We start from the raw sequence: 24288 nt of genomic DNA on the forward strand, positions 1-24288 counted from the left end.
AAAAAAATTCTTTTTGCTTTAATTCCACAGTGACAGGAAGAACTAAAAGACTTCCAACTTAGTGGTATATCTTAATTTCCCTAGAATGAAGAAGAAAAATCAAGAAACTGAAGAGAAAATGGGCATTATAAGAAATCCCTGTTGGATGGAGTTAAGCAGGTTTTATAGTGCACACCCTGGGCTTTATTTCACAGCCACTGCACAGGTTTTAGAGCCATTACCTGGTCATTTAGGGGAACTAGAGATCCATTTTAGATGCCATTAAGCACAACAATTCAGGCATTTTACTTGTTGGCCATTGTCAATCCAATAACATTTATCCCAACCATGTTAATTCAGTAAGGGTTTCAATGAAATGAAATTATCATTTCCTAATACTAATATCATTATCCATTGTCAGAGAGATCATTAATGTATGCCCAAGTGATCAATTAGCTATACATATAGACATAAACCTAATAAAAATTTGATGCTGGTGTTACTTACATATATATATGTAAACTTTACTCCTTAATCAATATATTCCATATGGCAAAACTCTTCTCTCACATTGGTAGTAGATGGGCGCATCCTAGGCTCTTTTATTTCAACCTTTGGCCTGGACACCCCAAAAGAAGAAAACTGTGATAGCTAGCATCCAGTAAGCACTACGGCCACCAAAATCTGTTCTGCAGTCACCACATTTAGATAGTTCTCTCTTCAAAGACCTTCCATAAATTCTCCTACTTGTGACTTTATAGTGTCAACAGAAAGGCTTTCTTGAAAAAGAAACAAAACCCACAATATGGAATGAGAACTATATGTACTCAACGGTACATTTAACATATATTTAAAAATACAAACAACACACCCATGTGGATCTGGGTGTTCTGTGTTACAAAACATTTATCTAGATGTGGCTCTGAGTCCTTTTTAAAAAGTAGAGTGGGAGGAAGGGATGAATAGAAGGGAAAGAGAGAAACTCAGGATCCCAAACATCTGATTCTGTTTGGTTAGAACAAAATGAGGCAAGATGGGACCTAGGGATCTTCTAGCTTGGGAAAAAGTGCTATGGCTTCACCCTCCCTTTACGCACCCCTACATACTTCTTCCCAGCACTTCCGAGTGACCCTGGGAAAGAGATATTCACAACGATAAAACCAGTTAGGGTATCTCCTTACTACCTGGGGTCTTGAATCCTCAGTAGAATCTCATCAAAAGGAGCTAGAATAGACCCTGTGGTGGAAGAACTCCCTTTTCCTAGGGAATCAATCCCTGGAGTGCTGCTTGCTCTCCTGGAAACTCTTCACCTAAATGACATCTATTCATCCCTGGGGTTTGTACCTGCATCTGGGAGCCCTCCCTTATTCCTAGACGAGGCTAGGTGCCCCCTTTGATCGGCTGCTTAAATGCACTGCCCTTCTCACGAAAAGTCGTCGCACCTGCAATATTTGCTTACTGTCTTCTCCCATGCTACATGATAAGCCCCAAGAGGGCAGCCCCATATTTGTCTTGTTTATTTCCATCTTTCCAGTTCCTAACACACACACAGTGCACTCTCAGTAAATACGTGATGAAGGAGAACTAAGTAACCTGACGCATGTGAAGAGCTCGATCTAGTTCCTGGCATATAGTGGGGCTCAATCTGTGTTAGCTACTAGTGCCATGAATCGTCACACAGGTCTGTGCACTCCTGAGACCAAAACCTGTTGAGCTTCACTGATAGACTTTCTGAAAGTATGTCAGCTGCCCACAGTCCTCATAACAACATTTCTTCAGACTCCCAGTTCTCTCCTGGTAAACTGAGCAGGGTCAGTAGGCAGGGTTCAGTAACGCCTGACTCCCTGAACAGAGAAACAACTTTTGATGGGATCAAAGCAGATAAGGAGGCTCCAGCACTGACTGCAGCACTCCGTGTGCCTGTCCTCCCCTCCACCGCCCCGGCGTACTCCGGAGCTTTGTTCTTCAGCGTCTCGTTACTACAGCTTTTAGGCTAAATTATAGCATTCTATTTTTAGTTGTTTTTCAGAAGATATGGTATGGCCTGCAATGTGTCTAAATGCTGTAATAATGAGCCATCATGCTACCGAGTTCTATAGTTATATTTAGGTTGGTTCCCTGAGTTAAGGCTGAGCCATCTCTATTCATTACACTTGTGTTTGCTTCCAAACCAAACAAGAGTGTAGTCTGGATTGGACCAGAAGTTGTGGGGCTGCTCTGAAGTGTTTTCATGCCCCAACCCCTAGTTTGTTGCTGGAGGAGATGAAGCTGACCTCACTTTATTTTTAAAAACTTCCTAGTGATTCCAGAGGAAATAGCTGTGAAACCACTAAATAATACCTTATATTCATGGACTTTTAGCTGAGGATTCAGTTTGGTTCAAACTTATCCTAAGTGCTTCCTTTGTGCCTGGCTAGTTTGTACTTTACTCTGTAGGAAAGGATGGGGGAAGGGGACTCTGAGATCTTGGAGCAGGTGGTGAGATGATCAAATAAGCTCTAGGAAGATTAATCTAGCAGCAGTGTGAATAGACAGGTTGGCGGGGTGGAAAAAGAAAAAAAGAGGTTTGTTTGAGGTCATGAAAGTGCTTCAGTGGAGGGGTCCCAAGGGCCGGACCCAGAGGAGTGGCAGTGAGGGTGGAGACCTGGAGCAGAGGTGAAGATGGAGAAGACACAAATTCTAGAAATCCTGCAAGGGGAGACCAGATGACTGTAACTTGAGCAATGTGAGGAATGAGAAACAGGTTTTGAACCTAAGTGACTGAGAACTGGGTTTATCATTACTAAATATGAGGAACACAGGAAAAAAGACAAAGTACATGGGGGGAAGCTCATCTTTGAAACAAACTGAACTTGAGATGCTGGCAAGATCCAGACTGTTGGAAATGTGAGCTAGAGTTCAAGAATAGTGGCGGGACTGCCTCTCCTGTGTAGTGACCAAAGTGTCATTAGTTTTGCTAGCCTGGTCCTTTGGTCCCCCCATAAATGGTGCGTGCTTTAAGGTCGTAGTCTATCTTTTTCATTAGAAGGTAGAACATCTTACAGATAAGAGTCTTTAACTTCTTGGAGTGGTCTGAGGCCTCACATTTTATCAGTGCCCACCTGTGACCTTCTGTAATAGGTGCTTTACGTGGCTCTTCTACCTAAGTCAGGAAACCTGTAGTCATCTTAGACAGTAAATAACAGGTTCCCATGATGAAGGAAACCAGGGCCAAGAACGCGTCAGCGAGTTGGGCAAGTTCGCACAGCCAGTTATCAGCATCCTGATTCCTGACGCTGCATCTCCCACGGGGGCAGATGGCACCTTTCGTTCCCGCCTGCTGGGCCTCCCCGGCAGTCCACAGTCCTGTGCTCCGTCTCTGCAGCACAGCTTGTTACTCTGTGCTCAAAACTATTCTTTAAAATTATTTTGTATTCCTTTGGTCTCTTATAGCTTATAATTGTTGATTCCTTCTAACTGAACATTTAATATTTTTGCTTTTCTTCCCCACTTGCCTGAGGGGTCTAAATGCAGTCTCTTTACATACACTTCGACCAAGAATATTCTCAGTGTCGTAACCAGCCGGTAGTTTCTCCCCACATACGTGGTGCCTCCTCCTCCCTCCCCCAAAATTGTTTGTTCCATGTTGATGGTTTTAAGAATAGCATGGGTGGTTAACTGAAAGAGATTGTTGCATAAAAATTTATCTACTGTCAACCTTCATGGGTTCCTTTAACTTCAGTGACACTAAGTGATCTTTTATCTTTTATGCTACCTACCCGGCTGTTCTCTCTCAGACCACCAGCCTCTTCTATGAAGGAAAAGCAAGCTGCACCCTTAGGACTGGTGAGGAATCAGTACATGTGGGGGAATAAATAGTAATCAGGCAAGATCCCATTTAAAACATTAGGGTTGCAATGTGTCATTCAAAGCTGTAATAATAAAGTCCCATTGGTGATCCCCACTAGAGCACAGTTTAATTAAACGTATCCACAAAACAACTTTGTCTTCACATTGTAGAATTAATGCTCTTTATTTCCTGCTTGTTCCTTTTCCTATCATACAGATGCCTTGAACCTTCGAAACCGACAGGTCATCTGTGTCACTCTCAAAGTCCTCCAGCATCTGGTTGTGTCAGCGGAGATGGTGGGGGAGGCTTTGGTGCCCTATTACCGTCAAATTCTCCCCATCCTGAACATCTTTAAGAATATGAATGGTGAGTGAGCCCAGGAGTCAAAATGTCTTTTAAGCTCTAAAAAAGGGGGAATGGTTTGAAGTAGAGTTAATTAGCAATACACTTAGGATTTATTATTGTATATAAAACACTATCCATTTGGAGATCTACATAGCATACTCCCACCCCCTCTCCTGCTGCTCCCTAGGGAAACAGTAAAATTAACAATTTCATTTATTACTCCTCACACACACAGCTTACTTACTCAGTACAGAAGCATTGAAGCAGTTCTATAAGCTTCCAATAATTAAATTGTAAAGTTTTTTAATAGCCTTTTGAATACATTAGTAGGTTTTGGGTTTGTTCTTTTTCTCGATAATAATTCTACTTTAGAAACTTCCTGTTAAAATTTGTTAGTTTTTTTTTTCATTGGTTTAAGATGAATTTTTTAAGCACTATTATTAAAATCAGGTAAGTGGTTTGGACTGATCAATTTATTTTTAAAAAATATTACTCTATGAGCTTTGAAAAACATAGATGAGCTCAGATACATCTGTTTTACTCTAACAAAGATATTAGCAAGTTTTTGGTGATCTCTTGGCAGACAGTGGATATACATCTGTTCATTGAGAGTGTGATTTGCTTGAAATGATATGAGTCTAATTATCTTTTTTGTTATTAGAACTTTGAAATTCCATACTTCTCACATGCATGGTATAAGTCAACATTTGAAGTTAATTCCTAACAGCCGTGTAAATAAGTTAGTAATTTAGTGGAATGCTGCATGAAAATTTTGCAACATGATCTGTTCATTGTACATACAAGAAAAAAATCAAACAATAAGCTGAATATATGGCAGCTCCTGCCACAAACAAACCTCTACTTGGAATCATTATGTTTTATATTATTACTAAATTGCTATTAAGTTTGCTCTAGGCATAGACTGTTCAGGAAATCATGGAATTCTTGGAAAGTCTAGCTATCTTTCAATAGTAAGACCTACTGATATGTTTAATACTATACATGTTTAGTATAAAAGACTTCAAACCAGGGTTATGGGAGCTTGTGAAGGCTTATAATAAAGTACTTAAAATGATATCCATTCCAAATTATCTGAAGAGCTATAGTCAATGTGGACATTTAGGCAAGATGGTTACTCTTTCAGCACAGTAAAAACTGGGCCTTAACAATTGAGTCTCTTATTGTCCAAACAATGTTTTAATAACAGCATTCTTACTTTATGGAAAATAATTATTTAAATGTTCTTCACTCGTAATTCATATTTTTACCATAGAGCAGCATCAAATATCCATGAAGTTACAGAATGACTCCCATGTGCACATTATTCAATTAAGTTTCATAAAAGAAATTCTAAGTGCACCCATTACATTTAGATTCTAGTTAACTTGAGGGAGATAGAGATAGAGATGAAAGAGTTATTAAAGAAATGGAAAAATGAGGGAACAGCCACCCCCAAAAGTCTTAGCTAACATTTTTTGAAGTGTGCGACTCACAAATACTTCCTCAGTAAACCTCAAGGACACGTATGATACATGTACTATTACTATTAATATTTCCACTTTATTGTTTTAAAAGCTGCCTCTTTGTAGCTTTTCCCCTATGTCAACGTTTGCTTCTGAACTTGATCATCACTGAGGATGAGCCTTAACATGTTTCCCCTTTCTTTCTTGAACATCTAGGAGTAGGTAGCTACTACAACACTCTTTTAATGCTTGTGTTTGTCCTACAGTAAAATCTAGAAATTATAAATAAGCATCATTTTGTACCCTTATATAAAACAAGAAAATCAGTGATGTTCAAAAGACAGTTACAATCTCCCTTGTCCTCAAGGAAACCTACAAAGAAGGATAAATATAGTTGCCACAAAGACAGATAAATCTCATTGGGAGCTCTAGACTATTAAATGTAACAGTTGGTTTTTACTGCTTCCTCATTATAGTTTTTCTTTAACTCTTTAACTTACAAGTCTTCAGATACTTAACAAAGGAAGTGTTTGGCTTGAATAGTATATCCCTATTTAGACTTACCAATATGGGAAATTTATAGTTTATATTATAGTCCTGAATTGGTCTCAAGCACAGCTAATTACTTTGGAATGTTTCTAAATGCATTCATCAGGAATTGTACATTTAAACTGTTTTTCTGCTTAATATTTTTCTGACATTTGAGGGGGAACATATTAGCTTCAGCTTCATTTTCTACTTATCTTAGAGGCCTGTCACTGCAATGCCAGGATGCTGTTTGCTGTATTTTCAGAGAGTTCTATTACAAAATTGGAGCATTCCAGCTATAAAAACTTAAAACTGTTCAAAGTAGCTATGTCACCCTAGATACCATTCTGTTTATCACAGGATTTTCAATTACATTAGTATTTTCACTAGAGAAATGATTTAGCTTTAATAGTATTTTAATAAATCCTGCTTTATGATTATAGATATTTTATCATAGGCACAAAATCATATATATTTATTTTATTTATGCAGATGTATTTAGTAACATATAATTATTTACATATTAGAAATTTTCAGTGTGTAGCTTTAGAAAAAATTCATCCTAAATTTCATGTATTTGAGAGCAATTTCACATGTTTCTATATTCCCTCTTTTTTCTACTTGTCTTTTATGTAAATCAATGTCTTGTTAAACTCAGATTCAATCATAGTTCTTTCAAGTCCCACCACAAAATCCTTTTTAGAATGAGACAAGATATAAATGACAAAAAAAGAAAGAATGAGAGAAAATATTTTTTCAAATATAACAACGCTATCTGTCTGTCATTGTCCCCTTGAAGCACAAACTTTAGCTTAATTCTTCTGCCTGATGTTTTTTACATCTGTCCTGTTTTAATGTCAAACGAACTTTCTCTGAAGTAAGCAGTGGAGGGCTGCACAGCCAGGGAATTGGACACGCATTTTAGCTGTTGCCCATAATGACATACCCCAGGCTTCTAGTCTTCTCAGGGGCAGGGCAGGGAGGGACAGAGGATGCTCATAGCACCGAGTTATGCCCCATCCATGCTATCATAGGAATTAAAACTTAAAACCAGCCCCACAAGATCCTTCTTGTTCTAAGAGACAGAGGGGCTTTGTATATTATTTGAGAATAATATTCTTCTCAGAGTTTAATTAGGCCCTAATTAAAATAACAACAGATAAATCTAAGATGTGAATTGTAATGTGGCATAAAAAGTAGCAAAGCCAGAAGAGATGTGACCTTAGGCAAATCATGTAACTTCTCTGATCTTAAATTTTTTCATCTATACAACACATATGTAATAATAACTTTTCATTAGGGTTAGCATGACAATTAGAGACAATGTGTCCATAGTGCCTTCACATGGAGCCTGTCCTTGACTGGGTATTAAGAGAGCAATTATTATTATACAACGTTATATACATATATAATATTATACACACATCATATGATATTATATAAAAATGCACTAACACTATATAAGTTACACAGCAACATAACTAGGTGACTGAAAGTATTGTGTGTGACCCGTAACACTCCTCCCACGGGGTAACTTGTCACCTGGGCCCTCCGTGAGCCTGTGGAGGGGGTGCACTTTCCTGGTCCTACCAGCTGCATCAGTTCCTTTGCTTCAAAGGATTCATCTTGCCTCTGATTGCCAAATGCCAGGTGAGTAGCCAAATAAGTTGGACTCTGAGATTCATTCAAGGATAACTGGTTTTCAAACCCATTGTTTCCTGGCATAATCTTTAAGCTCAAATATGTGACTGATGTCTGGGGAATGTTATATTTACAAAAGAGAAGCCTCTCTGGCACGGGCCTGGGAAGCCTGCACCAGGGGCCTCTTCAGAAAATCCAAACTGGTATTTTTGAGCTGGTAAGTTTTGAGCTTATTTCTGAATTCTGAACAATGAATTTTGGATATCTAAAACATGCTGTCTTTCCAGTGACTGCTCTAGGGGTGAAGAAAAAGAGGATTTTCCATAAAATATTCCTAAAATGCATTTGTCAAATAGCCAGGAGCAATTTCTTCTTTCCTATGTACTTTCACAAATGTTATTAAAGGTTACAGAAAATTAAGACAATAAGAATGTTCAATGTATAGCTTTCAGAGATGAAACTACAAAATTAATGATGCAGTGTATTACATTTCAAAAGCGTGAGCCAATAAATGGCATTAACACATTTACAGCTGAAATACAGGCTCCACCAGCGAATAGGGCCATCCAATAACCGTGCTTCCTGGAGGCAATCCTTGCTTTGGTTCCTTTATTTCTAACTCTACCGGTAGTCCACAAGTAGCCCCTACCTAAAGGATTTCAGACTCCAGGTATCAGACACTCTGATGATACCCTAAATTTATGTCATGGAATGTGCAAAAGTAATAATAATAATGAAGTAGAAATGTGTGTAGAAATCAAATAGTCTTATATTAGGGGTTCACGATGCCCCCAATATAACCGGGTCCCCAGGCAGTGTGGGTTGCAAGAGATGGGAGAGACAAAGACACGGACACAAAAAGTAAGGTGAAAGGGTGTGGGAAGGTCAGGGGACCACCAGCATTCCCGTGAGCCAGGTGGTACTGACTGAAGTCTAGCACCCATTTTTATTTTCTTTTTCATGTTATAGATTACAATAATTTCACATGAAAAGCTCACGAGTTAGCAGTAAAGCATATAACCTAAACGGGAACAAAGAGACCACGTACTTCTTTCTACTTTATCTAGTTCCTCATTTACTGAGACATACTCATACTCAGGAGAGAGATAGGAACATTGCCTCAGGCTTAGAATAGCAAACTGCTCCTATCTGCTGAGCTGACATCCTTTGATCATTCTCTCCGCCTTTGGATTACAAGCCTGAGTCTGTTTGCAGACATCCAGGCTATAGCCCTCAGGCTTCAAGGCAGGGTCCATTTGCAGACATCCCTGATCAGTAGAATGTCCCCCTCAAGGTCGAGCAGCTTTTGCTCAGTGAACTGACATGTCCACAGGTTGCTCTTTGGCAAAGTCCTGTCTCACTCCTGGGCTTCTCATGTCTTGACCCTAACCCTCAATAGTCTTAGATGTATTTAAGACTACCATTATAGACTCATAAAAGTCCATTAAAAGAAACTTAAAATTTTTAATTCAAATGCAGACACATTAAAACATAAAGCTAATGACAATGTATTAAATATGTAAAAATTTTAGGATGTTTATATCAGGTTTTTGACCCTGAAATTTAAGTGGACTCTAAAAAATAGAAATAATTATTTTATGCTGATAGTCTTTTAAAACAACTTCTAATGAGAACCTGAGCATTCTAAGTCAACCTGGTTCAGACTCTTCTTGGTATTCCTGTGATTCCTATGGGAGTTATTCTCATGGTCTTTTCAAATGTTCATGAACTTTTGGGAGCCGATTGTTTACAAAAAAAATTGACTTATATAAAGCTTATTTCTCTTCAGAGATTCAAATTTAATTTTGAAATTACAGTTCATTCCCCATGGAATTCTGAACAATTTTGAATCCATGATTTATATTTTAGAAATATGCTTCAAAGTTCCCTTGAAATCATTAAGTTTACTAAATTTGAATGCATTAGATTGTTCTAAGTTCATCAAGGAAATTATTAGAACTAATACCCCAAAATTTTTGAAAGGTTGATTTGGAATTATAATGTATATATATAGTCTCTCTGAACACTTCTTCCTCAGAGACTTAACTAGAGAATTAGGATCATAACAAAGTTGGGAGATAGGTGTAGGGGCCCTTTAAACTCTGAGAGTCTTTCTAGATTTCTCAACTATAAGATCATTAGTTCCACAAAGGCAAATTGTTTGTGTTGGGCTTTCTTTTTCCTGTGTGGAGTATGGCACACTTAGTAGAATTAGGTGCTTAATATGTGCTTATGTGAAATTAATTCACTAACTCAGCCTACATGACCAATACTTGTTTTTTCTGTCTTGCTCAAGTAGCTTCATAACTTCATGAGGCAGCCTCTGTACTTCCAAAGAGAAAGGCACGTCCTATACTGAAATGAAATCTGTGCCTAATATTTTTATCTGGTTTATCTCTCTAGTCTAAACTACACAGTCAGTATCTAATCCCTTTCTAAAGAGGAAGCCCTCAAGAAATTGTAGAAAACCTTCCTTCCTCCTCAATATTGACTTCTCCAAGCTCCAAGTACTTCTTCCAAGCATTCTTCATAAGCACAGCTTCCAGAGCCTGGAAAACCTCCAGGGAGGAGGATGGAGGACCCATGTAGCTGCAGAAACTGCCAACTGTGCAGTGATCTAGGAGAGCAGCCCCTGGAGAACAGATGGTCCTGGGAAAGGGCCAAGACTTCCCTACCCTTGTGTGATGCCTTCACATCTGCTCAGCCCACAAAGGCCACTTTGCCATCGTGAAATCTATACATGCTTACTAGACTAAAAACATGCTTACTAGACTAAAAACATTTCCTCTTCACTCAGATGGCTTCATTTAAGTTTATTTTCAACCCAAATCCACTTGTAAGGAACCATATTGGGGAAGGGGGCAGTCACGTACTTTAAATTCCCTCTATATATGTTCTTCTCTGCAGACCTCCCTGGTTGCATCAGCCCAGAGAGAAAAATGATTCTCAAAGTTGTCTATCTGTATCTAGAAACACATGGCCGGGCTGGGTAATGGGCAATGACTGAAGAAATTGAAATCCAGTTCAGAAGGCTGTGTCTTAGCTCTGTGACTGCCATAACAAATTGCTACACACTAAGCAGCTAAAACAACAGAAATGTATTATCTCACAGTTCTGGAGGCTAGAAGTTTAAAATCAAGGTGTTTGACAGGGCCGTGCTCTCTCTGAAGGCTCTAGGGAACAATCCTTCCTTGCTTCTAGCTTCCAGTGGTGCCAGCGATCTTTGATTTATAGATGCACCTCTCTAGTCTCTGCCTTCATCTTCACGTGGCATTTCCCCCCGTGCGTCTGTGTCCCTGTATCTCCGTGTCTCCTCTTCTCCTTTTAAGAGTACCAGTCCTCATAAGGGTTGCATTAAGGGCCCACTCTGCTCCAGTATGACCTCATCTTAACTAATGACATTGGCAATGACCCTATTTTCAAATAAACTGCATATTCTGCAGTTCTAGAAAGGACATAAATTTGGGGAGACACAATTCCTTTAGTCCAGTACAGACCATATACCTCTTTCCTGCAGCATGTGGAGGTCAAATCCCATCTTCAATAAACAAAGTTAGAGGTTCTGTTTTCCTTTCACTCCCTCACATGATCATAGCTACTGATCATGGGCTTGCTCCGAGGCCTAATGAGAACTCCTTCTTTCAACAACAACAAAAATTTCATACCTTTTCCTTTCATCAGGAAGGGTTTCTTTGGTTAGGAAAATGATCTGGATAAGTTTAGAGTAGTGGGGATGCAGGAAATTGGTGAGGTTTTTTTCTTCAGTAATGCTGCAAACTAACCAGAGAGGTAGGCAAACGCTTCCCACAGCCCCGGGTGCTGCCCTGGAGATCCCACAGATGCCCCAGGGTGCTGCTGCCGCCAGCCTCCTGAGGACCCCAGGGACCCAGTCGGGGGGAGGACTGTATCACCTCTGTCTGTCCTGGCCCATGTCAGCTGGGCAAGAGGCTCAAGTCACCCTGTGCCCCAGAGGGGTTTGAACCAATAAATAGGGTGTCACTGGTGGACAAGGGGAGGTGGGGATGCTTTGCACAGAGGAATAATTTGTAGAAAAATAAGAAACGGGCTTGGATGCACAGCCACTGAGCACAGCATAGAAGAGTGAAGGCTCTGGCAGCAGATTTTCTGGGTTCAGATTCTGTTTCCCAGCTGTGACCTTTGATGGGTTATATAACTACTCTGTGCCTCAGTCTCCCTCAGCCTCCCTCAGCTAAAAAGCAAGTTATTGGGAGGAATAAAAAAAGTCACTGACCTTCAGTGAACTAATATATAAGAAGGTCATTCTGCGGGAGCATCAACTTGCAGAGAATGAGAGGAATGAATTCTGGAATGTGAGTGGAACTGCTTTGCAAATTAGCATGTGTTGGGTAAATGTCACACATGTCTGTTACCTGCCTCACAAGGTTGTGGAGAAAACTGTATCTAGGTGGCTTTATATGGTCCTTCCAAGAAAATCTGTTAACATTAATATGATAATTTAGTAAGGTGATTGGATGTAAAAATAAATGTTCAAGGATCAATATCTTAACTATATGCCAGCAGTCAGAAAGAAATGCAAATTTATTTTCTAGATGCTATCGATTCCTACTTGCATGAATATTCCAACGTAGACAAATTTCTACTGCTCAACTCTCCCATCCCCCAGAAGGTGCTTTCAGCTCCTTCCTCACTCCATCCCAGAGGCGGGCTGAAGTATTAATCACTTAATCATAAGGCCAGATGGGGAGGTTTACCAAGAATTGCCTGCCTGAATGAACTACTGAGCTATTGAAATCCGAACCTCTTCCCCAGATAGACAGTGCTTTCAGTTTTTCAGTGGTTCACAGATTTGCAGTTTCTCTGTACAAATCTTACTGTTTCTCCTGGGCATCCCTGTTTCACCCACATTGGCTGTGTCACTCTCATTTTATCACTGTCCCCACTCGCACGACTTCACCTGAAGGGGTGGGACAGGTTCTCAGCCGTGCATATCTCCATGGCTCTGGACCGATGGCAAGTTCGGTGCAGTTTGAGAGGAAAATCCCACTGAGCGTTTCCTACACCGCAGTGAAAGGGCAACTGTTGTACGGAAATGGGGGCTGGAGATGGAACTGGGACTGGCGTCGGGGTCCCTCGCCTGGTGGACTGGGCCACGGGATCTGACTCCCTGCTTCCTGGCCTGCGTGCCCTTCCTGCTGCCCAGCCCAGGACCCTGGGGCGATAGCGCCGATCTCTCCTTTAGATCCAAACGCAAACATCCCGTCCTCTCAGTAACCTTCCCCGATTCCACTCACACTACAGAATGTGCTGCTCTCTCGTCTGGGTGCTCCCAGTCTGTCTTGCTGTGTAGACATCCTGTCTCCTGTGTCTCTCCCGGCTAGGCGGGAGGGCCCAGATGCCCCCAGACAGTTGGGACAACTGGCTATTGGCTCAACGTGTTTGCAAACCCATGTTTGAATTGTGTGCTTTGTGACCCCTCCCCCTCTGAGGTTTCCCAACAAGCTGGGAGCCCCCACAAGGATCTACAGATGAAATTGTCCGGAGTCCAACTGCTTCCCACTCCTTGGCCAGAAACAACCCGACTGCTGGCTGGAAACAGCACATTTCTGAATGGGAGATTGCCACCAGCTCAGCTAAGGCTTTTAAGATATGCCTAGAGAAATCTGTATAATGTGCCATAATGTATTTAAAAGCTCGAGATGGGCCCCAAATGAGCAGGCATGCACATATTCGCCCAAGAGAAAACGGCGTTCTTTTCTATTTATGCAACAGAAAGTTTTACTTAATCTGGGCAAGAAAGCAAATAGCTAAAGATTTCTAAAGCTTTAATTTAAGGAAGCTTCTGTATTCAGTCAGTTCATAATTTGTACTTTTTAAGTCACCGAAGATATCACCTGCTCTGGATTTGCTGATAATTAAAGGCTCATTCTCATTTCCTTTATATGCAAATCTTTCATGAGCACCAACTGATGACTTTTTAAAGGTCTCTTTGTGGACATGGCAGAAAAAATAAGAATGTCACCAAGTGTAATTGTTATGTTGAATAGTCACTATTCACGACACAATTAAAAGGCCAGTTTAAAGGAGGGTAGGAGACAAAAGATAGGCTTCATTCCCAGGGGGAGCCTTTCCCCAGCGACCTGGGAACCCCTAACAGAGATGAGCAGTGAGAGTGAGTAGGTTCCTCCAGTCTCTCCTACATTCCACAGGCGCTTTGAGTCACACACGCCATTCTCGAGATTGACCGAAATGCTGAACTTGATTCACCCTCAAGTGCTGTCTCCTGGCCTAGCCTGGGCCTCTCTGGGCGGTGGGGAGGCTCGCAGTGGGAAGCGAGTGTGCGGGCCTCACCTCCCCTTCTCCGTCTTGGTGTTGGCGCTTTCGCCCCAGGCTTGACCCCGGCTGTGCCCCATGGGCTGTTCCTGCCGCTGCCCCCTGAGCACCCGCAGGTGTGGGGCCGAGGCTCTCCCAGGTCCCCGCCGCGCCTGCTGCCCCGCGTGGGGCGTCCGCCTGCCTGCATGTACCCTGCGAGCCCTTCCTCAGGCCCTCGGCTTCTTGTGCTGGGGTCCCTCGGCCCTCCCAGCAATCCGACTACAGGCTCAAGACTGCCCCACACCTGCGCTGGCTCCCACTTTGCGCCGCGTCCGGGGCCCTGGACACCCCGCCGCCACCCACCCCCGGCCCGCCAGACCCGGAGCGGAGCTCAAGGGCGCCCCCGCTGTCCCCTGTCACCGCTCTTGGTGTCCCGAGGCGCTGCTGGCCGAGCGCGGCTCCCACGGTCGCAACCAACCACTTATAAACTCAGCCACGCTCGGTGGCAACCCTAGTCGAGAGAGCTTGGTTTGCTTTAGCCAAACATGAAACTCTAGGAGAAATTTTCTACTTAGTATGAAATCAACTTTCCATTTTTATTGTCTTTCTTAAAAATCTGTATTTTTTTTACTTAGACAAAATGGAATATAAATAGCTCAGAATAAGTTTAACCATCAATGAAGGCGCAATTGAAAAATACAATGGACATAATCCCCAGAAAAACTGCAAATATTATTGATATTTTCTTGTTTGCCTGCTTTCTGCATTATATTCTCACGTACATCTTGAATTAATGTTCCAAGTAATAAAGAAAACAGTAATGGTGGCAACCTTATCACGACTAAGTTCTATTGGGAGCCCTCCAAGATCAATTTACTTCTTTTGCTCTTAAATACAGTACTTTAATATGCTCTTTCTGTAAGCCCCTTTATATTCATTTTTAGGTGGCCATACAATGAAAAAAATCACTCTCCATTCAGTGACTTTTAATGTAGATCTTGCATACCTCTTGTAATACCAGTCTGCCTCTGCTCCCCCAAAATAAATCCCATGTTTTATCTTAGAAGTCATTTCTTGAACCTTGATGTTATCTTTATCACAAACTAAAATACTAATGATAACATATTAAAATGTTAAAAACAAGAACATAATTGGGCCATAATAACAGGATTATTAACCAGAAATTCTCCCACTTATCTTAAGCTTTATTTTGACATGTAAGCAGGTTAGATTTTGTTTTTATGTACATAAAGAGTGAAGGAAATTAGAAATATTTTACCCCAAAATATATGCCTTTGACATATTTTGAGGTGGCTGCCGTGAGTGTCACAGATAGAAGCAGCGCTGCAAAGCTGCCTTCTGTGGGGGGCTGACATCTGTGGAGAGAGCAGCCGGGTCTCTGCTTCCCACCCTCCCCCATCCAGGGGAGATTAACTGAGAGTCCAACACTTTTTAAGATCTGAAAAGAAACATTTACCATTTATTCTCTCTGAGAGCTGCTACCTTTAAGGTTTCTTGCACATAACGAGACCACCTTTGCTGGCTACTCAAGCCTCTTCCTCTCTCCCTTCCCCATGGCCATTTTTTCGGCTTTCAGCCCCCATTCTTCAAAAGCCTCTGTACCTCATTGAAGAGTTGAGTCTTCATTTTCTGAGGGTTCCCACGTATACATGTTAAAATCAATTTGTGTACCTTTTCTCTTATTAATCTGCTTTATTGTGAGTTGATTTTTTAGCTGTGAACTAAAACAAAACCGTAAGTCCCCCAACTGACTAAATGGACCCCCTCTTGGTGAAAGGTACCCCAGAAGTACCTAAAGCTGAGTTGCTGGCAGTGAGAAGGGAGCTGAGATACGCCTTGTCATGCCCCCTTTCCTTCGTGGAATATCTTTTGTAACTCATTAATAAGCCCAAAGCTATGCAAGACAAAGCTTAAACCACACCTGCAGGTCATCAATTTACTTAACAGATCACCTGACTCTGAGTCTGATTAACAAACTTATCTTAACATTCCAAGCTTTTAGACAAAGCTTCATTCTTTAACCAATGACAAATCAAAGACTCTTTAAACGCACCTATAACCTGTAATCCCCTGCATCAAGATGTCCTGCTATTTCGGGCCAAACCAATATAAGCCTTCCTGGTGTAGATTTATGACTTTACATGTAATTCCTGTCTTCCTGAAATGTATAAAACCAAACTGTAACCCAAACCACATCAAGACCACTTGCTCAAGGCTTCCCGGGTGTGGCTCTCCAGGCCATGGTCACACATATTTGGCTCAGAATAAACCTCTTCAAGTTATTTTATAGTTTGGGTTCTCTTCCATTGACATAGCAAACAAAACTTCCAAGGGTGAAGGGGAAGTTTTCTCTTTGCCCCAACAAGGGTTTTGAGGAGTTTGTAAATTTTCCTGACAAAATCATTGAATATTATATGTGTTTGTTGTGTGTTTATTATAAATATAAACAAAAACCACCTAACCAAATGGCTTATATGTAGTTTTGTCTAGAAGCGTATTAGTTCCTTTCAAAGTTTCTTATAAGCCGTGAATATAGAATAATGATATTCAAGGAGAACCAGTACAATATTTTACATATAGAGATAGATAGATATAGATATTTTTTGATGGCCAGCTAAAATTTCTGTGAGAATTTCTGTTAGGACCTTAGGCAACAGTGGAGTCCAGAGAAGGAGTGTGATGTCAGACCTGTGACAACCTGCTTGCATGTCACCTTTATTTATCTATCTGCTGGGCTAGCTGTTGGTTGCCATGGAATGCTGGGCCATCTTGCTCTTATCCTAAGACTGGTCTCACTACATCCATGAAGACTAATGCATCAGCCTAGCTGCGAAAGCATTAGACAGCAATGTGGTTTTTACCAAAGTTTTTGAGGGATGCCAAAGAGAGGACCATATAGTACATCCTTCATTGATTCACTTAAAAAAATTGTTGAGTGCTGTGTGCCAACACAGCAAAGCTCCCTAAAAATCCTTAAGAAGGTGAAACCATGCTGCCACACAGTAATTTTCCATGTACCAAATCCATCCAAGACTTCTCCACAGCCTCATCCAGTGAACCTGAATCAATGTATACATCCATAGAAGGCCTGAGGGCTGAAGGAGATCTCCACCACCATCAGGAACAAAATAGATCTGGAAAAGGATGGGTACCTCACCAGACATGGACACAACCCTGCAAGCTTTATGTTCCTTGTATCAATACAACCTTGCCTTCTACTCCACTTTTTAATAACTTAACCCTGAGGTCAAAGTACAAACTTAGAATAGTAAAATCCAGATTTGATGGTAGACTTGTTGAGACTGTTAAATGGGAGAAAGAGCGCTATTTAGACAATGAATTCTCGTAGCAATTGCAATAGTCAATAAATGCAATAAAATTTCCAATTTGCCACCATTACCATTATCTTCTTGTAGAAGCATAGAACATCAGCTTCATCAGTCCTAGCAATATGCTATGCATCCTGTGAAGATCCTAATAAGAATCTCTCTTTGTGGGCTACCTCCGAGTATTGTTAATCAGATGTCTCTTAGAATATCTATGGGCAATTTTTGCCAAATCTTTGCTAGGAGCTTCATTGTATATAATTTTTACTAAATCTTTGCTAAGAACTACATGATGATATGTATGTTGTGCTTATAAACTCAACCAAAGAGCATTTAAGACCATTATTCCCGGAGCTATCAATCAACTAGATCTGAGACTCCACCAAATGCATGGGATGTATGGTCAGAGAAGATAATACATCATCTGGTTCATTTCCCATCATCAGGGCTGCTTAATAGGTCCAGTCTTGTTCTAATCTAACAAGCCTGTGAGGTCAAACAGCAATGAGCTAGAAGCTAGGGTTTTTTGAAAATCTAGATATTGTTACCAGAATGTAAATTCCACGAAGGCAGGGGCTTTTATCTTTTTTTCACTGCTTTATCAACAGCTTAAGAATTATTCCTAGAAGTTATTGAAAGCAATATATATTTGCTGAATGGGTGGGTAGAAGAATGGTATACTAGTTTTCTATTGTCACAAATTCAACTGCTTAAGACAACACCCATTTATTATCTCCCAGTTATATAGATCAGAAATCCGGTGGGCTCAGCTGGATCATGTGATTAGAATCTAATAAGGCTGGATTAAGGTGTCAGCCACCTGTGTTCCTTGTGGAGATTCTGAGGACAAACCCGCTTCCAGGCTCATGTCAGCTGTTGGCAGAAATCAGTTCTAGCAGTTGCAAGACTGAGGCCCCCATTTGCAGGCCAGTTGTCAGCAGGGGGTAGCTCCCAACCTCTAGAGCTGGCCACGTTCCCTGTCTCATGGCCACTTCACCTCAAAGCCAGCAACAGCATGCCGGATCCTTCCCAAGAGTCCAATCCTTTTGCACTCCCCTTTTGCCACATCTCATCCACCTTCCTCTTCTGCTTTTAAGGGCTCACGTGATTACATTGGATGCACCGAGACAATCTAGAATAATCTCCCTGTCTTAAGGTCAGCAGATAAGTAACCTTAATTCCATCTACAAAGTCCTTTCGAGAAGACAGAAATACTGGCGAAACATCATTGGAATTGTGTGTTTTGGGTGAAGTTATGCAAACGTTGAGGCCTGCATGGCCATGACTGGGAACTTGAAGTACATGTTCAAGAGGATTCAAAATTCATCTCCAGCCTTTTGCAGAGGTAGCACAGCTCGACACACCCATGAGTCGGAGAAGGCTGAGGGTGTATAAAACCTTGAATGGGTGTGACAAGATGCAGAGGTTAAAGGTTTTCATTGTCTGACATGAAGCATGTTATCTAATAATTCAATGATTTATATATACGTGGAGACTAAAATCAGGAAGCACAGCCTGACTTTCAAAAGCTTAGCACAGTGATAACACAGTGGCATTGCTAGCTGAATTCAATTAAAGTCTATCAACCAGTGGCGCTCTCTGTGCTGCTGTGTGGCTGCCGTCACAGTATATATCATTTCCTGAGTAATTTCATCAACATCACCTACAATCCCACAGGCCAGCAATAGAAAGGACCGAAAAGTATTATTTTCGGAATTGTTATCCTTACTTTACAGGTGAAGAAGCTGCAAATTGGATCAAATGAGTTGCCCAAGGTCGTGTGACAGAATGAGCCAAAGCCAACACCAGGATAAATGGCTACTGCGTCCAGACCTGAGTGGCAGATACTCTGGAAATGTAAATTGGCTTGCCAAAGTGGCATTTCTGAGGCAATTGTGATGAACAGATTTATTTAATGTACTGAAGTAGATGGAGGTTTCATCGATCCACTTTTACAGCTATTATACACTAGCAGGTCAGAGTCGCTCTTGCTGATCTTCTCCACAAATTCTTGTGCATTATGAAGCAAAAATGTTTTCGTATCATCAATTTCTGTTGTGGAGTGGTGATCAATAATAGCTGGAGACAAACTCTAAACACAGAAAACTAGTGGCAAGTTCACCTAATTAAAAACATCAAACAGAGCATTAACTAACCCTCCAACGTTGCTCCACTCTTTGCTAGGAGGCATGTAACTATATGGAGTGCATTCAAATTTTTTTTTAAATTCCAGTTGAATTCCTTCTCATAATTACGGGTAAAATCTGTGTACGTAGTTGTCTTAGTCCATTTTGTGTTGCTATAACAGAATACCTGAGACTGGATAATTTATAAAGAAAAGAAGTTTATTTGGCTCACGATTTTGGAGGCTGAGAAGTCCAAGATTGGGCAACCCATCTGATGAGGCTGCTTTAACTTACATGGCAGAAAGTGGAAAAGGAGGCAGGCATATGCAAAGATACCAAATACAAGAAGGGACAACCAACTCTCAGTAATTAATCAAGTTCTGGGAGAGTGAGAACTCACTCCCCAGAGAAGGCATTAATCTAGTCATGAGGCATCCACCCCATGACCCAAAACCTTGCACCAGGCCCCGCCTCCCAAGCCACATTGGGAATCGAATTTCAACATGTATTTTAGCAGGGACAGACCATATCCAAACAATAGCATTCCACCTTGCTCCCCCAAAACTCATATTTTTCTCACATTCAAAGTACAATCATCCCATCCTAATAGTCCCAAAAGTCTTAACTTGTTCCTGCACCAACTCAACAGTCCAAAGTCCAAAATCTCATCTGAGGGCCTGTGAAAATAAAAAAGTTATTTACTTCCAAGATACAAAGATGGGACAGATGTTGGGTAAACATTTCAATGTCAAAGGGAAACATAGGCCAATACAAAGGAGTGACAGACCCCAAAAGCAAGTCTGAAACCAAGCAGGGCAGACATTAAATCTTAAAGCTCCAAAATAATCTTTTACTCCATGTGCCGCCTCCTGGACACATTGATGCAGGGGTTGGGCCCTCCAGGCCTCAGGCAGCCCCATCCCTATGGCTTTGCTGGGTGCAGCCCACATGGCTGCCCACATGGGTTGGAGCTCAGTGCCTGTAGTTTTCCCAAGTGCTATCAGTGGCTCCACAATTCTGGGGTCTTGATAGTGGCTCCCACAGTGCCACTAGGCGTCACTCTGGTGGGGACTCTCTGTGGCAGCTCCACCCCTAGGGCAGGTTTCCACCTGGCCTTCCAGGCTTTCTGACATATCCTCTGAAATCTAGGTGGAAGCCACCACACCTCCCTCATTCTTGCATTCAGCCTGCCTGTAGAATTAATTAGTACCACCACATGGATTTGGATGTTGCCAAGGCTCACAGATTATGCCCTTCAGAGCAGCAGCCTGAGCTGTACCTGAGGCTGATTGAGCCTGGCTGGAGCTACCACCGAAGTAGCCAGAGTAGCCAGGAAATGGAAAGTAGCATCCTAAGGTGGCTCTGGGCAGTGAGCCCATGGAGATTTCCCTGAGCCCATCTCCCAGAAGCATTCTTCCCTCCTAGGACTCTGGGGTTGTGATGGGAACAGCAACCTCAGAGATTTCTGAAATGCCTTTGGGGCCTTTCTTCTCATTGTCTTTAGGATTAATAACTGGCTTTTCTGATAGTACTAATCTCTTTAGCAACCTGTTGCTAGGTCACACCCTTGGATTTCTCTTCTGAAAATGCTTTCATTCTCTACCATGTGGCCAGACTGGGAATTTTTAAAATTTTTCTGCTCTGCTTCACCTTTAATTATAAATTTCACCTTTAGTTCATTCCTTTGCTTCCATAACTCAGCATAAGCAATTAACAGTAACTATGAAGCTTTGCTGCTTAGAAATTTCTTTTCCTAGTAATCCTAGTTCATCACTCTTTCACCTCCCATAAAACCCTAGGACGTGGACACGATGCAGCCAAGATCCTTGCAACTGTATAACAATGGCACCTTTTACTCCAGTTCCCAATAGGATACTCCTTATTTCTACCTGAGACCTCATCAGAATGGCCTTTCCTGTCCATATTTCTATCAATGTTTTGGTCACAACTACTTAACCAATCTCTAATTTAAAGTTCCGAATTTTCCCTCTTCTCCTCATCTTCTTCTGGGCCCTCACTAAAATTACCCTTAATTCTCTGTTTAGACCAATACAGGATTTTTCTGGCTTGTGCCTCTAAACTCTTCCAGACTGTCCGTTACCCAGTTCCAAAGCCAGTTCCACATTTTTAACTACCTTAAAAGCAACACCGCACTCTCAGTACCAATTTTCGGTCTCAGTCTATTTTGTGTTGCTGTAACAAAATATCTGAGACTAGGGAATTTATAAATAAAGAAAGTTTATGTGACTCATGATTATGGAGACTGGGAAGTCCAAGATCAAGCAGCATGTCTGATGAGGGTCTCGTGCTGCTTCAACTTCATGGGTTATGTTGAGGGGTGGTGGGGATGTGCAACGAGACCACAATCTCTCAGGGTCTCACGGGGAAAGTTAAAATGATAACTTTCACATGATGGATTTGGACAAATTTAAATAAGGTATAAGGTAATCTTACACCTTACTGTTTTAGGCAATTTAGTTTGCACAATGTTTTTGTTTCTGAACACAATTCTTTATGAAAAGACCATCTGTTTTATGAGGATTCATTCACAATCTCTTTATCCTATAGTTCCCCCAACAATTCTCCCAAATACAATTAGATATCTAGATTGAGAATTTCTCTTGTTATTTGTTCTTCCTTTACTTTGCCAAACTGAAATTTAGAGTTAAGTACAATTTTTTGATTGTACAGAAAACAGTGTTCTCCTAGTCTTAATAATAACTCATAGAACAAGTACTCTTATACTATCTATGAAGTCATTTAAAATATGGCATTTATCTACATTTATCAGTACATAAATGGAGATTCAGTTCTTGAATGTATTTCTCTAAACCAGTGTACTTTTTCTTAGAAATTTCTACCTACTTTTACTAGAAATCTATTACACTATTACATTTCTCTTAGTTTCCCATATTTTAAAAAGAAAGCATAATTCATTTCAAATAAAACCTTTGCAGAGTAATAATCACTTAGCATATAAATGATTTTAATATTTATATAGCTCTGTCTCTCTAAATAAATAATTTTCATGCTCAATGCATAATGTACCAAGCATGCCTGTTAAATGATAGTTTGTTTTGTAATGTGAGAATTTCCATTATAAAAACCTGTGAGACACAATTTAACATATTTAAAGAATTAACCCTCTCAGATTGTAATTGGAAGATAAATTCTAATTACTATTTAATTTCTTGGTTGAAAATCTTTGGCATGGATAATGTAAAATTGACTCTGAAATTATGCAATTAATATTATTAGTACTTAGCTATTCCTTTTGAAGCTGCAAAGGCTTAATTTGTTTGGCTTAAAAAATAGTCAAGCAGAAAAAAAATGCTTGATGTTTGGAAAGTTTAAAAAATGGGCATTAGTATGGTTAACTAATCTATAATCAGCCATGTTTAGGTCAACTGGTTCAATATTGGGCCATTGAAAAAATGGTTCATTCTATAGAAAGTAAGCTGTTTCAGGTATTCTAAACCAGAAAGATAAACTTTTTTTAGAACTCTGTTATCAAGGCCATGAATTAATATGCAATGTTGTGACAGGATTCTGTTATCTTCAGTAAATCAATTATGGAAAGTAAGAAATCTCCTCCTTTGAACATTGATGTGTTCTTAGAATTGATTGATTCTTACCTAAACTATGTTTTTCAACAATATAAATCTCAGAAAATTGTTCTTCCAGTTATTATTTCTAGGGCATACATTCCTAATTTTTAAAATTTTTAATGGGATTATTTTTTATTTTATTTATTTTTTAAAAAATTAAGGAAGTTAATTTATTTCACTTATTACTTTTCTTATTTCCATCAATTTAGGGGGCACAAGTTGAATTCTGTTACATGTATATATTGTACAGTGGTGAAGTCTGGGCTTTTAGTGTACCCATCACCTGAATAGTGTACATTGTACCCAATAAGTAATTTTTAATCTCTCACCCCCTCCCACCCTTCCCCCTTTTAACTCTCCAGTGTCCATTATACCACTCTGTGTGTTTTTGCATAGCCGTTTAGTTCCCACTTACAAGTGAGGACATGCAGCATTTATTTTTCTGTTCTAAAATTACTTCACTTAGAATAATGGCCTCCAGTTCCAACCACATTGCTGTAAAAGGCATTTCATTCTTTCTTATGGCTGAGTAGTACTCCATAGTATATATTCCACATTGTCTTTATCCACTCATTGGTTGATGGGCATATAGGTTGATTCCATATCTTTGCAACTGTGAATTGTGCTGCAGTAAATATACAAGTGCAGGCATCTTTTTCATATAATAATTTATTTTCCTTTGCATAGATACCCAGTAGTGGGATGCAAGATTGAATGGTAGATCTACTTTTAGTTCTTTGAGAAATCTCCATACGGATTTCCATAGAGGTTGTACTAATTTGAATTTCCACTAGCAGTGTATAAGCATTCCCTTTTCACTACATCTGTGCCAACATCTATTGTTTTCTGACTTTTTAATAATGGCCATTCTAGTTAGAGTAACATGGTATCTCACTGTAATTTTAATGTGCATTTCTCTGATGATTAGTGATGTTAAGTATTTTTTCATGTTTGTCGGCAATTTGTATATCTTTTTAAAAAATACCTGTTCATGTCATTTACCCATTTTTAATGGGATTGTTTGGCTTTTTTGCACTGAGTTGTTTGAGTTCCTTGTAGATTATTTTTTTGTTGTTGTGCAAAAGCTTTTTATTGTCTCAAGTTTTTTGTGTTATTTAACTGTATTAGCAA

At 40.3% G+C, this 24288-nt stretch overlaps 1 protein-coding gene across 2 annotated transcripts in view; it reads left to right on the forward strand.

Annotated features, from left to right (window-relative positions):
- Positions 1-24288, forward strand: part of PACRG (PARK2 co-regulated) — a 538852-nt gene that overhangs the window by 321452 nt on the left and 193112 nt on the right. The window contains exon 4 of one of the 2 annotated variants that reach the window (XM_012646805.1): positions 4025-4174. In XM_012646805.1, the coding sequence (XP_012502259.1) occupies positions 4025-4174 (150 nt within the window). Of the gene's footprint in view, positions 1-4024; positions 4179-24288 lie in introns of both variants that reach the window. The other variant, XM_012646804.1, reaches the window with a different exon arrangement.

Source organism: Propithecus coquereli, unplaced genomic scaffold (assembly GCF_000956105.1).
Source record: "Propithecus coquereli isolate 6110/MARCELLA unplaced genomic scaffold, Pcoq_1.0 Scaffold25, whole genome shotgun sequence".
In the NCBI taxonomy this organism is placed as follows: Eukaryota; Metazoa; Chordata; class Mammalia; order Primates; family Indriidae; genus Propithecus; species Propithecus coquereli.